This window comes from Acipenser ruthenus, chromosome 29 (genome assembly GCF_902713425.1).
Source record: "Acipenser ruthenus chromosome 29, fAciRut3.2 maternal haplotype, whole genome shotgun sequence".
NCBI lineage: Eukaryota > Metazoa > Chordata > Actinopteri > Acipenseriformes > Acipenseridae > Acipenser > Acipenser ruthenus.
The window spans coordinates 5,753,881-5,772,670 of NC_081217.1; the positions used below are offsets into that span (position 1 = coordinate 5,753,881).

Consider the following 18,790-nt stretch of genomic DNA (forward strand, 5'->3'; position numbering starts at 1 on the left):
AGTGACTGCGCTCCGCTGCGCAAGGCACCCTCTTTTTACAATGGAATGGGTAAATCGGCAAACAGATAGCCTTGCTATTCAGTAACTGCTGGTTTTAAAAGAGGCAATTGGTGATATAGGATCCTAGTGCTGGTTGCGGTCTTGGAACAGGAGCAGGATATATACTGTATATAGCATAACGACTGTAAAAGCAACAATGCAAATTAACTGGGGAAGTAATTACCACAAAAAAGGGGGTAGCATTATCGTTACGTTTGGAAGATTTCTAATCAATCGCTTAATACGCGCTGCATTTATTTAACTTCTGATATATATATATATATATATATATATATATATATATATATTAATATGCATTACTGTCTATGGCGTAAGTTAAGTGTTATGTGCATTTGGGTTTTCTGGATTATTACTGTATCGTAGCATTATTCAGCAATAGTTATTTTAATAGAGAGATCATGGTTTTATCGAGTAACATATTTGTGCATGCTATTTGACTTGGATTTCTTTTAAAGACTTCATTCGCTTGTACTGGTGACTGTAGAAGCTGGCTTGCTGAGTATACCGCTATCAGGGAATGAGACCGGTTTAGGGGTCTTTTATGGGCGATGGAACATCACCACTGAACCGGCATTGTTCTCCGGGCCTTCCGGTCACCTCTCTCGGGGGTTCCTGCTTGATTACAGAGATGTATGACTTTCTTTTCTCGCGACTTGAAGGAGGAGGAGGGGGAGAAGGAGAAGGAGAAGGAGGAGGAGTGTCTTTTAGGGTTCCCGCTCTGCGTGTTCACAGCGGACCTTGATTTAATGTCCATACAATTAAGGCACGCGGTGAATGCCAAGAGAGGAGACGCATTAACTTCACAATCAAATCAAATAAGTATTATACAATTAAAACCTGGCCAACAACAGGATAGACGCACTGCGCTTCCACAAATGCATTAGCAATTATGGTGCTACATTGAAATATATTGTGTAAAACGATTTAGTAATGCACAGCATAATATAACATTGCAGTGTTAAGGTAGGTAGTCGGGGAACTTCGTTTTTTTTTTTTTTTTTAATGAAGGCAATGGTGTATTTAGGCGAATGAATCGTGGTGGTCGTTTCACACTGCTATCTGTCCTAATGAGTATGCAAGGAATTAGAATCGCTGCTCATTAAGCGCAGCCGCAGAGGTTAATTAGAAAGAGCAAGCCCGTGCTTCGAGTCACTTTATAGAACAAGGACCTTGTCAAAAAAATGAAGTGTCACAAATACACGTGGAGGCTCGGCAATTGATTAAAAAAAGCGATGCACAATGTTAGACTTAAAGCATTTCATATAGACGAATTCGCTTGATTTTTTCATGTGTTTGAAACATTACTATAGATTTTATTACACAATAAGCCTGTGTAGGCGATTTTTTTAATGACAATAAAAGGACATGTAGTTCTATGCCGGAGGAATAAAACAGTCGCTCGCTTCCTCTTTTAGTTTTAATAATCATATAGATTCCTGTGTTGCACAGCCGCTTATATAAGGCCCTCTGCAGAATGCAGTTTCTTTAACGAGCCTGTCGTCTGCTGGTTGGTGTAACATGTTATTGCAATAAATAGATCTTTAAATGTACCTTTATGTACCTTTATGGAGGCAGAGTGTTCCAATGGTTAAAGAAACGGGTTTGTAACCAGGAGGTCCCCGGTTCAAATCCCACCTCAGCCACTGACTCATTGTGTGACCCTGAGCAAGTCACTTAACCTCCTTGTGCTCCGTCTTTCGGGTGAGACGTAATTGTAAGTGACTCTGCAGCTGATGCGTAGTTCACACACCCTAGTCTCTGTAAGTCGCCTTGGATAAAGGCGTCTGCTAAATAAACATAATAATAATAATTTTAGCACTCACAAAAACTATCCATTTATTTTCTGCTTATAAAGTTACAGGACAGTATTAAACTGCGCAGTTACAACTACGCGCCACAGCGCCACCCAACGCTTGCAGTTTGAGGGGTTTGGCTGGTGTTAAAACGCAGTACAACAGTATGTATATAATAGTTCACGTGCATCTTAAAATACATTAATTACTGTAGCCTATATACGGTAGATGTATATATTTAGTTGTATTAAAATGTCCAATTATCGTATTCGAGTGTGGCTTTTAACTAACGGTACACAACACAATAGATAATAAATGTATTAGTACAGGATAAACATTGATGTAAACTGTCCACGTCCACATTTAATCAATGTACGTTATATCAGAGTGTATGCGCCCTCTTCATGTTACAGAAGTTAACACTGAAATGAAATAACTGTAACATTTGTAGGAGCACTTTTACGGATAATACTTTACGGGCTCTGTTCGGACTTGGTTAACGCGCTGGAAGAATGACTTCTACGGGCTTACAAGCCCTTCTTCAGCGCGCAAATAGCGCGTAAAGCAAGTCAGAATAGGGCCCTTAGTTTCCATGTTTTATTTTAAATTATGTTCATTACAAGTGCGATTAGGTTAGTCATCCATATAACGGTAACTGTGGCCTAAATGTTATGAATGCGGACAATATTATTATTATTATTATTATTATTATTATTATTATTATTATTATTAACTAGTAGTCTACTGTGTTCCGTTAAATAAAAACAACCTTACGTTTGACGTTTATTTATAATTGGTAAAACTATTTTACTAGGACCACGTAAATCCAAGTCACACACACACACAGTCAGAATGTTATTTTTTTTTTATTCAAATTAAAATAATATATTTTTTACAATGTACACACTAGATTAATGAATACATCAAATTAATATTGCGTATATGATATCACTATGCAATCTTAACAAGCACGACGTGAATTGCGCAATTTTGCTCGGGGGTCAAAATGCTCAGGCCTGTGTATTCTCATCGAATGGAGTATCTGCAGAGATCATTCTTGACTTTGGGTTAGGCCTAAAACTGGCATGCAATTGGAATCCTTCCAAGCTGCAGAGCAGAATAAATCTGGATGCGACTGCAGGCATTTTCAATGTTGTAGTGCCGCATGGAATATATTAAAACATGAGCCTACAGTGAAACATGTTAAAACACACGCACGAGAACAGTATAGCGCAACATTTTGTACATGAACAGTAGCGTTTTCAGTTACAGCTGTTTTCATTTAGAAATATTATTACTGGTGCGCGAAAGCATACCGGGTTCCGCACAAAACCACTACGGGATTCTTAGAACACTTTACAGTCACCTGCATTTGATTCCTCATATTTGAAGCAATTAAAAAGTCCCAAGTAACATTTTGTCTATCGACCAGCAACCCCGTTTTCTTAGATTACACACCCAGAACAAACACGACCAAAAAAAAAAATCCCCCAAAACATAGCATTGCCGCATTCAGGAGAACACGCAATACAACACAACTCAACACTGCTGTTCATCAGTTTGTGTACAAACAGCAAAAACAAATGGAATATATTCGTACTGTAACAATGCAACACTGCTTTCTCCACTGGCCTGCTATTGATTGGTGCTCAATGATTAGACAAGCCCGGAACATATTGTCTACAAGATGCTGGAATGGGTCATGTGCATTTAAAACCCGTAAACAAGGGTTTGCATCGTAGTGTCGAGCTGCATGTTGGGATAGCAGGACTGGATGCACAGTGCTTAAACTGGATGTGTTTCTGTGGATTGGGCAGCAAAGCGCACTTTGCTTTATTTATGGATGTGGACACAATATATGCATGGGGCAGTTATTTGAATCTGGAGCTGGGACTTGATCTGACTTTAGACAGATTCTCCCACTTTACTGGGGGTGCCCATTATAGTTTGTCAGGACAGTGCAAGATACATTTAAGATAAAATATTTGACACCAGTTATTTTGCTTTTGAAGACTGCCTTCTTAAACGAGGTCGCGCGTGAAGCTCTTTGCTCTTCGTGCAGTGCACTTTGTCCAAAGGGTTCCATTTTTGTAACATTTTGTATTCCTTTACTAAAATAAATGTGATTATGTTAACGCGCACTTTGTATTGAAATATAGCGGACATTTTAATTTTGTAAAGAAAAGGTTTAGAAATAAAGATTCGCATATTATGTAAATTTGTTCGGAAACTTGATTTATTGTGAGACCATTTTCATGCTGTAAGTGTGTGTGAGTGTGTGTGTGTGAGTGTGTGAGTGTGTGAGTGTGTGAGTGTGTGTGGGTGTGGGTGTGGGTGTGGGTGTGTGTGTGTGGGGGGGGGGGGGGGGGGGGTAATTTCAGTTTCTACGGGTTATGAAGCTTACATGATTACTGAAATGTATTACACCGTATTTCCATTTGTGTCCTTCAATAAATGTTATAAAATAATACGATGTGTGTCTTTGCAATCACCACTCTAAATAAATAAATAATCAATGCAATGTATTGATGGTTACACAATTGTCTGGACTGTTTATTTATATCAAAACACTACACTTAGGCCTACCCAAACTAATAATATGGGAAACGGTGCTTCTGTCTGAGTATAGGAGTCTGCAAATGTTCAAGCGCAAACTATGTTTAACTGAAATAAAATAATTATGAAAATCCTGTAAACGACTCAGGAAAAAAATGCTGGCCCCCTCAGTCCTATGTTGTTCTAAGCATGTTTTAAATTGGATACCCTTAATGATTCATTTGAGGCCCTTCATGTTTTATTAATTCTTGTTCCCTGTTCCCCTTTTAAAGCCAACTGCACGACTGAAACTGGGCACCCCTGTCTAAATAAAACCCTTCTACAGATGTACACTTTGCACTTGAGCACAATATACTGAAATGCGGTTATGAAGCACTGCGCTTCAGTCCACGTGCTGTGGACAGGAGCAGATGACGCTACAATCAATGCTACAAGGCAATGTCGTTGGGAGATATATATTTACACAACGGAGATGTGCAGCATGCAGCGCGAACAGGTCGTGCCCTCTAAGCATTACTGAGCTTAGTGGCTGCAAGTTTGTGTGGAAAACTTCAGCAGAAGAATTTTACACACATACATTTTCAATCCACATATAAATCAATGGAGATATTTTACAAATTAAATTAAAATGACCTTTTCAGCTATTTATAATAAAATAACTAAATATTTAATGCATGAAAGGGTTAGTGTACTGACTTGCATTAAACGGGTTGGTGCCAGGATATCAGTCCTTTAAGGGATTCATAATCCAGCAGCACATCGAATGACGGTTCTTTCCAGAATTTTTTTTTTAATATCTAATTTTTACATTTAGTGTTGCGTAATACTATTTAGCAAAAATGCTTAAACTATTGCATGTATTCTATTTATTTATTTTAAAAGATGAGGCTACATTATTGTTGCACGTTAACTGGTTTATTGACATACCTTAGAAACATACATAGCATGCTCATACGACATTATACTTCGACATTTTAAAATGGAAGTGCTGCAATACCCGTGGCTACCACTAGATGGCCTGATCACCGCCACATTGATACTGTACAAAAAAGGTTTAAAAAGCGAGTAAGATGAGAAAGACTCTCACGGAACAGGTGTGTTTGTGGGGCATTGCGAGGTATAAAGGTCAAAACAGTGCTTATCAAGGTTTTAAAAGCATTTTCCCTTCATATGACTAGACCTAGTATTAGTATCACTGGTACCCAACGCTATAGATGAAAAGGCGACGCTGCTTCCCTAGTTCATACTCCCTCCAATGGTATAGCAGCAAACACACCACGTGATCTACAGCACGTCACATGAGTCTAGGTTAAGACTTTGCTTCTGAAATATTTATATATTATGAATTACCGTTAAAAAATACATCTAATCACTATAAGAGCTACCAGTGATCGCCTAAAGAAGGTTCCTTTCTTTAGTCTTGTTGTGTTCAGGTTCTGCTGACCTGGACTGGGGATCTATATACTGCTGGGTGCTTTGATATGCTGAGGCTTCATATTTGAGGTTCCAATTAAGCTTTCAAATTGGAACACCGCTCAGATCCTATTGGATCAAATGGTTCTACATAACGCACAGAACCCTAGGTTTTAAGAAACGGTTCTTAAGCGACCCTTCACACCTAAATGAACTAACTTACATCTATCATCTGAAGTTTGACCTTAGACTTCATGATTGAGTGTTTGTGAAGTTACGGATGGATTGCCCAAAAAAACATTTGAGTACGATGTTGTCAAACCATCAGTCAGCGTTGTTATTGGTGTAACATAACATAAATTCTATAAAGTGTTATCATATTTGACGGTCATATTTCACCGGAAATCATCACTGATAAACTGTATTAATGTCAAGCACGGATTCAATTAAAAAAAAAATTTGAAACATTTATATATATAATATATATTGAGACCCCAACATCGTTTGCACGTATTAATTAATTAATTAATTAATTAATTAATTAAAAAGTTATATTTAGAAATATCCCTCTACGTCTTTAAACTGTATAATTTCATGACATGTATGTTGTCAGTCCCCTGCTATCCTTATATTGCAGGTATATATAGTTACCCTTTAATTCTGTTTGATTCCAAGACTCTAAAGGTTAACCGAGCATCACCGCTGCCTACTTTTAACTCGTTTCCTACTTAAATAACATTAACATTTAAGTTTTGACGACTTTTCGACTACCTGCCCATTCAAACATTCACTTCTTGCCTTCTGTTCTAAATACGACCCATATTGCAATACGGCGTCAGACGATTTTTCCATTCTAATTTGCCAGGGCAGACTTTCCAAATGTGTTCTTTACAACACAGTGAAAATTACCTTTACCAGTCGAACTCCATGCGGTCTGCACAGCGTGTCCGCTTCACAGAGCGCGCACGCTCAATCTGTCATACCTGTGGGTTCATAATCACCGCCTGGGTTAACCCATTAAGTACCAAATTAACTTTTCTTTGAAAAAAAAAAAAAACACAACACAAGCTGTATTTATTTAATTTGATACATTAGATTAGACTTAGCTTATATATATATATATATATATATATATATATATATATATATATATATATATATATATATATATATATATATATATATAATGTTTGTTTATTGTATTGTAATGTTGTCCTGGTTTAAATGTAGTGATGATTTCTGTTCAAACTACAAATGCAGAGTGTTTTTCTTCAATTGTCAGACACGCGCTCCCTCTGCTGGTCTGAAATTCTCTGCAGCTTTGTTTTCTTACAGTATCTTCGTGTATTTCAGGCTTCAGAAGACTACGGTATGTGAACCGTACATAAACTATGGACGTACAATTGACTTAAACAGGCTTCTTATTTCTTCTTCGTTTCTATTTAGATATTTTAGAAATATATTCTTCTAAGACATTAAAATACTTCATTTCCATTCATGATATAGCATTAATTTAAATGAACGCGTTTTGACAGTCTCCTCGTATCCTAAGTTATATACAGTAATGGCCAATACTTTTCCATCACCCTATAGAATTAACAAATTTTGCTTCATAAAGTCGCATGAAACCTGCTGAATAATGTTACGTAACATAGTGAATTACATGCCGCTTTGTAGTTTTCCATATTCTTACCGAAAAACTGACAAAAATTGAGAAATGTGACACTTCGAAATCTAACGTAAAATACTGTACTACTATCATGGCTTCCGGCAGACTTTTCCGATATCATTTTGTAGCTTCTTTGATTACATTATAAATAAAATAAAGAAAAACGATCACAAACGTGCTTATGCAAATAACACGTATCAGAAGACATACAACTACCATTGACTTGAGTTTATATTTGGGATTGGGGAAAGGGATTACTCTGTTCAGTTTAGCAAGACTTGTTTTTCATGATTGAACAAGGAGGGGGACCAAAGAAGAGGTACACTAATCTAGCAGTCAACACGTCTGTTACATAGGTAAGGAACCGTTTAGGTAACAATCTTTTAATTCAAACAAACGCTCATTTCAAGTAACCGGCTGTGGTATGCATGCACTTGACCCCTGCGAAGAGTCTCCTCGCTTCCATAGGTTCATAACCATAATCCAGTCGCCCTTCTGTTATTTAAATGCCTGTTTGCAGAATTATAAATCTAGTTTCCTGCCACAAGAGGGCAGTATTAGCCATAAACCAACGCAAACATCTATGGTTTATTCTGTATACTTATGCCAACTGTTTAAAAACAAGTGTATCATCTTTCAGGAAGAAAAGCAGTAATTTTTTGTATAACTGTCTAGAAGCTGATTTGGAATATACAGCTATCGTGTTTGCCTTAAAAACTGTAATATTCTGTTAGTTCATAAGGAATCCCTCCTCCCAGACAATCATCCACTACATGCTTTGCTTGTAAAACAAGTCCATACTGTTCCTGATCCAACATTGTTATCTTGCAGTGTTTGGTTACCACCTGCTGCACCATAAATGTGTCAAACATGCAAGTCAAACTCATCATAATAGGCAATGATCATAACATTTTAACTAGGACGTATAGCAGCTGTTGAAAACTTTCTTATAACAATCTAGTGACCAAAAGAAGGGTACCCCTGTGGATCCGATCGCACATCATTGCACGTCTGTGATGAACTTTAAATCTACGCTCACCTGATCAATTAAAAACAAAAAGCCTTTTTCACCTTGTTAGAACTAGCAACATTGCCAAACGGCTCCTTCCTTTAAAACTAAATATATTCCAAGTTTCTGCAGCTTCCTGTGTTGCAGGTCAGCTTTACTCCAGTATTTGAAATGTAGCCACTTCTAATTTACAAGGGTATTTAATTCATCATTGGTATCTGATGCAACATTATCTATTAGATATGGTGTCCACACTGAAGTTCAGTGTCCCAAGCTGACAGACAGCCAGTTGGATAATGACCTCTACATCTACAATTGCTGAGGTTTACAATAATCAGCTAGCAATTCTTACAGTAATCAAGGGAGCAGTGCCTACAAAAAAAAAAAAAAAGTCAATACAGATTGTCTTACAAAAGTCAGGCCCAAAGTAATTTTATGTATATCCAGGTTTTGAAACACGTGACATTTTTAGCAGATAAGTTTTACAAACATTTGTAAAGAGGAGGATAAATAGTAATACAGAAGGAATAGTCAGATAAGCGCTGGAGCAAACCATCCCATAATTCCAGGAGTAAATGGCGTTTCTGCCAATGCCATTCCGTCAAAGGCAATATGAAACGTGTCTTTGTTATTTTAAAACTTATGGTTTTAATCTTCAGGCATGTAGGGCTTTGCAGCTTCCATTGACGAGATCCCCTGCAGGTTACCAGGGTGATGGTCAGTCGAGCAGATCGAATGACGGAATGTGTACAACCATGAACTTCCTTGTTGCAATCCAATCATCAGGTTTCATTTCCACCACCATTGCAGCAAATCGTGCAGAATTTGTAACCCACACACACACCATAAGCCTGACAGACGTGAGACACATAACATGGCACCTAATCAACATTTTTCCTTTTTTTTTTTTTTTTAATTGTGACAGATTTCAAATCAGACAACAGAAACAGAACTAACATGGTGCTTGCTAAATAGACATTGTTTATTAAGGCTTGTATTCTTCTAAAGGACAGAAGAAAGAAAACATTTTTCTTTTTTACCTAAAAGGCAATATTCAGAGAGGTAACTAAAATGATCTAAATACAATCTAAATGATTTTATATTTCTTTTTTTATTTTTTAAATTGAGGTCCTTTTGTGTAAATACTTTTAGAAGTAGATAATTAGAGGCTTTTTAATATAGCAAAGATCATCTAACAATAAACACGTGCATGTTATTCTGCATACTGAAGCAACGAGCACGGTTTCAGGCTTTTAGAAATCCAGTCGGCAGCCATAATTAATTTATTTTTTATAAATCAATGGTTCCCTCATTCCACAAAAACATACATATAGCAAATATCATTTTCTCCAAAAAAATGACAAACCACCACAGTTCTTTCTGCCCCCCCCCCCCCCCCTTGACAATTAAATCAGTAACATTAATTTCAGGTTCCACATTTGAGGCTTCGTCCATGACTATATGCTCCTACATTAAAGCTTAGCATTACTGAAGACAAACTTAGCAAAACATCTTTTTAAAAAAATGTGCAATATGTTAACAGAGAAGAAAAAAAAAAGTTACAGTAAATTAAGTGATTTGGAAAGTTCATAATTGAGTCACTCAAACATTGTAATGTCAACATCACCACATTATTATAAGTTTAAAAACAAAAGTCAACAAAAAATGTAGAACTTTAAAATGTTGTAAAGGCTCTCATTTTCACAATTAATGCTACAACATCATATAAGAAGAAGAAGAAGTCGGAAACAATTACTGGTTTATAATATTCTGGTCAACGAAAAAAACAAGCTGTGGTGCTCTTCCGTCACTATGTAAAACAGTGCCACCTTCTGGATCAGAAGAGTACTACACCTTAGTTTTCAATTGCAAGAACAAGAAACAACACTAGCAAAGAGAAGTACTGGTTTTTTGTCAAATAAAAGAAATTAAAAGGGGGGAAAAAAAAGGACCAGTCTGGCTAAAGAAATGGAAAATATGCAACTACCAATACATGAAACTGCTTAAATTTCCCTGCACAAGAAGGTAACATTGGAGCAGAAAGCTTAAGTCTCAACTGGCTGACATCAAAATTGAATGGAAAAAAATTGTAGTTTTTTTTTTTTTTTTTTTTTTAAATCAAAGAAAAAGAAAATAAAATAAAAATCAGTCCCGGTAAAGCGTATATCAAGCCATTAATATATTCTTCTACTGTTTGCTTCCATTTTGGTGATCCTAAAACAACAACAAAGAAAAATTAGACAATGCTGCAATATTAAAATAGTATCCATCATAATCACAGGTATACATTTTCAGGGTTAGGGCATAGTGCGTACCACAGCATGTCACCTACAGAGTCAAGACAAATCCAATAGTTTTTGAGATTTAATTCTAACTGGTAATACTATCTCAACACAGCAAACCAATATAGGGGATCTATGAAAGCGAAAGGACTTCCAAATACCCCTAACATACATTCATTAAGATTAGGTTTCCTACATTCATTTTTTAAACCTATGCACTATCAATGCAAATACTACTTCAGGATAAACAAGAGTGTTGCAAAGTGGTTCATCACCAAGGCATATGGACAACATTAATGCTCAGAGACCTGTGTTCCCAGATTCAGTGCACAGGGTACAGTGTATACATTAGGTCATATACTCAAATCAGTATTCTTTGTGTTGTAATAAATATGCAGGTGATAAAAAGGCCTATTTGAAAATGAAAGTCCCTCCACATGTGAAGTGATTTTGGCTATATGTTACGTGACATTTCTTACACCGTGTATATCCTGATTTAAATCTAGTGTTAATGCAGCATCTCTACAGTGAGCTTTCTAGTGGCATCACTTATGACCACAAAGTAAAACTAACCTTCCCACAGTAGATCACTGCAACAGCTGATACTGTACCTGATCCAATCGGGAACGGTTCTGGATCGGAGCAGGCTCAAAGTTCTATCAGTGGAAAGAAGGCTGATTCAGTGATAGTGACCATTTTGTGAAATATTCATTATTAAGGCATATTACATAAGGAAAAGCAGAGTTGGCCTCCAAAGGTCTTGCATTTGCACCTAAAACCAACTAACCTGGTATGGAGAACAATGCTCTTCTCTTTTAAACTATTGCTACCTCATTATCTAGCTCCCAGGCTCACCTATATTTCTGAACTTTATCCAAAGTGTTTACAATAGATTGGAGAGCGAAGTGGCATTGATCAGCATGCAAGATTCTGCATTTTATTCCAGGCAAAACCTTAAGCAGTTTTGTTTTGTTTGACCCACATTAATAAACAGCTCAGATGCCTTTCTGTTTTCATAATACTTTGTGACAATTGATTGACCAAATGAGAAATAAGGCATTCCTCTAACATTTCATTTACTCCCACATAAGCTTCAGTTTGAGAAGCTACTATAATGCCGATAGGCCAAATGGGAATTATATTAGCTGTATTTGGAAAGGTTAGTCCACAGAAACACTTTTAGAATGCATTAGAGCATTAAGAGGACTATTTCCATGTAAACTGGGCTTGCTACCAGGCATATGCTTGTCTCTGTTGTGGTCTTACAGGGTTTGCTCTAATGGAGTAATTGATTTATATATACAGTTCATTCACCTTACCATTTTGAACACAAGACTACTACAGTCAAACAGTAAAGAACAAAAGCTCTCACCAACTTGTAATCTACCTGCACCTGCTTTTAGTGAAGTTAACTATTTATGGTGGTTAATGGCATGAAGACTGCTTCACAGCTGGAAATCTGCAAACCCAGCTGACCCAACCTTTGAATGCAGTTCAGATGTCATCCTATTTTATTGTGAACTGGCAACCTTTCTATTTCAACCAGATGAAGCAAACATCAGGAGGCTCCCAGTAAACCCAGGCATCTAGCATTATAACTATAGCAGAAACTATTTGGGACAAATCTCTTATTTAATGTCATACAATAAAATACAACACTTGGAAAATCAAACAATGCTCAAGCTTCACCCAAATGCTGTGCAAGACTTAAATGCCAAGCTGCATTTTTAAACTCCACAAATGGAGGAATTCCTTACTTCATGCTATTATAGAAACTGATACATGAGACTTAAGAGAGCTTTTAGGAAAGATCTAGGTTTTGTACTGCATATAAACTCCACAAGATGAAATGCCAAGCCTAGTTAATCCAAACCTTCCTGTTTTCATTTCTCTGCGATATCATCTAAACAGTAGAGCTAGGCCCGAGCCAAGCGAGTTAGTTACCTTGCGAACAACTTCCTCTTCCTCCTGCCGTTTCTCGTAGTGTGAAAAGTCATCAAAGATTGAGGTGGTATGCTTGTAGGTTGCGATAATTTTAAGCACCTGCTTGGCTTTCTCCAAGGGCACCTCCTGCGTGTCTCGAGAGTTAGTGACCGGTTTGTTGTCATTGTTCTCTAGGCGGATGTGCCGGAGCTGACTGTTGGGAACATCCTTGACAAAGAGCCACTTGACGTCGAACTTGCCTTTCCACTTGTCCTGAGACCAGACGCCAGCGCTCGTGCCGTAGTCCACAGGGGAGCGCATCTCGGCCACGCCGCAGAAGTGTCCGCTGCCGTTGACGCTGAACAGCAGATAGACGGGACCTTTGCTGTTCATGGTGCGGAAGGCGCTGTCCAGGCGCTTGTTCCCATGTTCGGTGCTGCACCAGATGGAGTACTTGATGGAGCGGTGAATGTCGTCCTCAGAGTAGCTCTTGATGATAAACACCCGGCCGTTCTTCATGTTCCAGTCAAAGTCCTTGGGGTTGTAGCTGTGAGCAGCTCGCAGCTTCTCCAGCACAGGATGGGACTCGGCTCCAGAGATGGCATTGCCCGAGGAGGCATTGCTGGTAGAGTTGCTGTCGGTGCTGCCACCCTGGCCGCCATAGCCAGCATTCCTATTCCGCGGAGCCACCCAGCGGTTTTGGGGCTGCATGCTCTGGTACTGCTGAGGTGGGATCTGGTGCTGGGGCTGTGTAGAAACAGGCTGCATTTGCTGCTGCATTTGCTGGGCTGCAGATTGAGGTGACATGGCCAGCTGCTGCTGTGGAGTAGGGACTCTAGTCACTTGGCCTTTGTTATCCCAAGTGCCGATGTCCATGTTGTGTTTTATGGGCGGTGGAGGCAAAGCCCCCCCTACCATTGGCACCCCAGACTTGGTCTTAATTTTTGGTTGCGGCTTGGCTGGTTTACTAGCAATGGCAGCCCAGGAGGTGGGCTTGGGCACAGACATGCCAAGCTTGGCATTGCCGTTCCCTGTCACTGCACCACTAATCCCTGTACTGTTGATGACAGAGCCTACCGTTTTCACAGCAGACGCCGTCACATCAGCCCCGATCTTAAGTCCGACCATGCCTTGCTCAATGCTGTTCATACCTGGGGCTTTATTCAAAGTGTCGTTATGAAAGCCTGTCTGTCCATCCACCAACGTCCCACCCAAGGAACTTGGAGGGTAGCTGTAGCTGCTGCCATAAGCTGAGCTCTGAGTCTGCTGTCCCTGAGAGCCGCTAGTTCCCCACGCTGAAAAGGCTGGGTTTTCAGGGAAAAAGTTAAACCTATGTTGATAAATATTGCTTCCAAGTCCCCCGGGCTGGCCGAAAACAGCATCGTGCATAAAATGGTGGTCTCCATTACTAAGCTGTCCATAGGTAGTCAAGTAAGGAATGGGAGGATCTCCACCTGTCGACCAGGGTGCTTCGCTAAGGGAGTAGGGGAATCCGATGGAAGGGGCGTAATAACTGGGCAAATAGGGATCTGTCATGGATGGATAGCTGTTGCTCTGTTTAAAACAAAAAGAACATACCATCAGATAATGAAACAAAAAAAACACCCACTCAATGCATTACTTTCTAAATAACATTTACTTGGAGACATTCATCTCTGTCAAAAGGCAGACAGATGACAATTTACTCAACTCCAATAACAAAAGCGACTAATGGATTAGCCCTACATGAATGTAGTACCCTCCCCACATCCCCCACAACTTAAAACCCAGAATGACATTTCTGGAAAGCTTTATTTGGGACACACGGATATCAATTTACTGCAATCCTACAAGTCTTCACATAAAAAAATGGTCAGCCTAATCAATTCTAAGAATAATATCTGCCATCTTATTCCCTTTGTTATGCAATGCCATACACATTCATACAGGAGGATGCCATACACCAGTGACTGTAAAAACCCACATCAGTCACAAGATAATGTTGCATGGCAGGATACCACTCACTTCCCACCATTTCTTCTCAATTCTGAAAGTTACAAGATGCCATTAACCTCATTCAGAAACTTCCAGATGCAAGAACATGACACTGTGCAATAAGAGGTCCAGAAATATATTTATCTTAAAGGTCAAGAAGCACAAAAATGAACACTGTGCCCATTGCAAAGACATATATTGTACAGGTTTTGCTCTTCAAATCTCATTAGATGATGCTCATCAATAAATAGATCTTTTTACAGTTGTGTCATTCCCACGGAATTGATTTGCTTCTATTCAAGGTAAAACTTTAACGAGATATGGTGGAAGTATTCATACCAACAACAAATATGACACTCTAGAACCTCTAGGCAGCAACAAGCATGTGTGTACAGCTGTAGTTAAGCATCACGTATAGTATCTAACATTGGTATCTCTATAAAAAATCATGCAATGATCTATTGCAGTTCACATACAGCAACCTATTGTACTTGTATTTGCAGATTACATTTCCTGTACAGAGCAAGCATCATGAAGTCATAAGCGTACTCCAAACTCCAAATACTACATAAAGGACAACATATCTAAAATCCACAAAAGCATAGATTTTGGGGGATAGACATTTTTTAGTATTAAATATACTGCAAGTAAATACTAGTTTGTTTCTATAAGCTTGACAGTTTAAGAAGTTAATGCAATGAAAGGGCAAAGCTAATGTTTCCACCACCCCCTTCCCCAATTAGTCTAATAAATGAAACACATTCCCAAATACAATTAGTCTTTGCCCACAATGTCACTTAAAAGGAATCCCTTCTAGCACGTTGTGTAAAAATGCAATACCAAATCAGCATGCTATCACAAGATCAAGATATTCATTAAAACACCCCATGAGTGCAGCCTTGGGCTTCTCAAAAAACACTTAAACCTTTAACATACTGCCTCCTTTACCACATCAAGTACTACTAACAAGAGATCAAACAGATTGCCCTGCCCTAAATAAACATAAGGGATGTTTCTAAATCTACTTCCAGTGCCGCGAGCCACATCCTGCATTCTGATTTGCCATTAAATGCACTTAATTAAATTTGGCTAAAAAAACCAATTGTATCCGATGAGAAATTCTCCAAGCAGTTTTGTTTGACTTGGTCTTGTTCCAGGACTGACAGTGATGTCCTACATGTTTTACACTACCAGTGACGTCCCTTTGAAACTTCAACCCATTAGCTTCTGTATTGCAGGCTGGTGAAAATACTTTAAACCTTACCTGATTAGACTGACCGGTGAGGTATGGTTCAAAATCATTGTCATGAACTGTGTCCTTCTGATGAAGTGAACCATTTTGCACTAAAAAAACAACACACATACTGTTAATCATTCATGTGGCCAATAAACTAATTATAGGAAATGATATACTTATCAAATTATGATTGATTTCATTTCCAATCATGATGTATTTCAAGGCAAGGGCTGAGTAAAATATTTAATAATGCTGAAAATAGAGAATTTCTGATAGACTCTAAAGGTGAAACTGCTCAAAGGGGCAGAGGAATCCTGTGTTAATTGCATAATACACCCTGTTGCAGGTAATTCCTGCTATAAGTGCAAATATTCCTGTTCAGTATGTCGGTTCTCAAGCTGTACTGGTCCAAAGCAATACTAACAGGAGATCCGGTTTGCATCTGTAGATAATTGACATCAAGGTCTCGGCAGACAGGAACATAAAATGCGTTTTCCTACCCTCAATCATCAGGAAGTAAACTTTTCACTGTACCCTTACAGTGTCCAATTATTAATTACATTTTCTTAACATCTCAGAAAGAAAATACCACTCTCTCTTTCATGTTTGTCCACACTTATAACGTGTCCCTTAAGGCTCAAAAGAAATCTTTGGATATTCTTGAACTGTAGGACCAGGGCCACTGGTGAGACAAAGCACTGAAATTGATGGAGCGTGTATAGTATGCAATTGGCAACTACAGCTAACACAACACCACATTATGACCACAGAGTGGTTGTGTTAGAGTATTCACGGCAAGTGTTAACCACTGAAAAGGAAGTCCTTTACTGAGAGAAAATGACCTGCAAGTGAAGTAATGCACAGTCAGCAGCCCACGTATCAGACATTCACCAAGGTTTTAAAACTCAGGATTTGAAAATATTTCAAATTCATATACAGCCCTGGTGCCCTCCCGGTCATCTTGTGCAAAAGGATGGGCGTCATTCACCTGTCTTCTAGTCTGAATAAGACAGGGCAGCAAAGACTGTGCAGAGAGGCACTCTGTCCTGTAAAATAAGCATCCGTGCTTTATACTGTTGTACCATCAGAGAAACGGAAACTGTAGGTCTACTAGAAAAGTTGAAATACACAAAGTAGTTATAATAAAAGGATAAGTTAATAGAGTGTTGTAGCAAGTAGTAACTGTGTTAGACAATCGATTTATTAGTTATTTTATAACAGCATTTGCAGAAAATGGAATCCCCACCAATTCTTGGCATTAGCCATTATATGGAAGATTGACTACATAACACTTTTGTCTGAAACTATAATATTTAATTCATTCCCACCACAACCTATGTTATTTTCTTCACTCACTCCAGTGATACAATATATGAAAGCCGGTATCTACCGGTCATTTACAAATTTGAGGCCACGGTATCACAACAGGGTTTAGAAAATGAAAGACAAGGTACTACTGTTGCATATACATGGTCATCCAAACCCAACACTAAGCAGGGAGCGATTATTTCACGTGTGAACAGGAAGTGAAACCCTATCAGCTGATCGGATTGGACATTTAATACAAGGAATATTTCAGGCATCAACAAAGATAATTTCAAGGCCTTCCTTTAATAGTAAGGATTAATGTAGCAACGCAGAAACAACCCGTCTGCTTGGCAATGTCATTTTATGTTTGTCAGGGTATCAGTCAAGCAACTCAACAACATACAATGTGTGTGTATATATATATATATATATATATATAATTAATGTAACTAACTTTCCATTTGATATTATGAACACTTATTTTCTCTAAACGCCATCTTTAAGTACACCAAATCTTACCTTTATTTTCTTGTCCTTTTGGTCTCTGCATTTCCATTTAAATGGAGAACATGGAAAAAAAGAAACAGACAAACAAATTACACCTCTTTATTTTTTCTTCTCCCCCCAAAAAAGAAAGAAACAGATCCACAACTTGTGTATGTCAACAGATATCGGGATGGAAAAAAAAAAAAAAAATTAACAAAACACTCCCTCTTGGATCAGTGCATTTCCATACTCAGCCACAGAAAAAGAAAAAAAAAATCCACCGGGTATGAGGTAACAGGAAAACCAGATTATCAGACTAGTGTTGCAGTTGAAATGTAAAAAAAAAAAAAATTGTCCGCATCCATAAAGAAAATGCTCCTATTTGATTATTCCTAAGGTAAGTGAAACCTCTACCTCTCCCTATATAATTCAATATAACAGGCCTGAGGAGAAAAAAAAAAACGAGCCTATGATCAACCACATCCAGCCCTGCCTACCTGAGGGTCAATACTTGCAGACATAATTCAAAAAGCAAAACCCTAAATTCTGAGTCTCTGTCACTGTCTCTCTCTCTCTCTCCGTGTAGTATGCTCTCCTGAGTCCGTCACCAAGTCCTTCGGTTTAATCCCTTCTCCGGCCCGCACAGGTGCAATTTGTCCGGTTCAGAGGCTGCCTGGGTGTTTTTGATCCCCGGAGTTTATGAATTAATTCCTGCTTCTAGTTCTGCTTCTCCACCAAACCTCCTTAGTTATTGTGCATCCTAGTCCACTTCCCCAATGGCTGCTTCATCCGGGGCCTCACTGAGGGGGAATGACGTGATCTGACGTCAACTACGGCGCCGGCTTCCTTTGCGGAGGTGGACGTGGAAAGCAGAGGGGGGAGGGGCTTTCCAGAAGTCATGTTAATGAGCTGGTAACGTGTTCTATGCTGGGGTTTTGAATGTACTCGGAAAGATCTGATAAGGCGTTTGATAGATCATTATTTAGTATCTTTGACGTCTTTATGTACATTCTTGCGATTTTATTTTTAAGGGTGAACACGGCCCTGTTTTTTTCTTGCTATAAAACTGCATGGTGTGTC

The 18,790-nt window shown here is 38.5% G+C and overlaps 1 protein-coding gene across 1 annotated transcript; it reads right to left on the reverse strand.

Annotated features, from left to right (window-relative positions):
* Positions 1-8,916: 8,916 nt before the first annotated feature.
* Positions 8,917-18,589, reverse strand: LOC117964503 (YTH domain-containing family protein 1-like). The gene is made up of 6 exons (XM_059004361.1): positions 18,208-18,589; positions 17,744-17,768; positions 15,944-16,023; positions 12,727-14,259; positions 11,394-11,438; positions 8,917-10,714 (listed from the first exon to the last, which is right to left on the reverse strand). Exons 1-6 carry the CDS (start codon positions 18,229-18,231, stop codon positions 10,688-10,690), a joined length of 1,734 nt encoding a protein of 577 aa, XP_058860344.1. The 5' UTR covers positions 18,232-18,589; the 3' UTR covers positions 8,917-10,687.
* Between the last annotated feature and the right edge of the window lie 201 nt (positions 18,590-18,790).

What these genes read in the sequence shown, in the direction of transcription:
- LOC117964503 (XM_059004361.1), bottom strand. Translation starts at nt 18,231, where the DNA reads ATGTCTGCAAGTATTGACCCTCAG. An exon ending in AAGAGGAAGTTGTTCGCAAG is followed by an intron (nt 11,439 to 12,726) that starts GTAACTAACTCG and finishes TTCCACTGATAG; the next exon opens with AACTTTGAGCCTGCTCCGAT. An exon ending in ACCGTTCCCGATTGGATCAG is followed by an intron (nt 10,715 to 11,393) that starts GTACAGTATCAG and finishes TTGTTGTTTTAG; the next exon opens with GATCACCAAAATGGAAGCAA.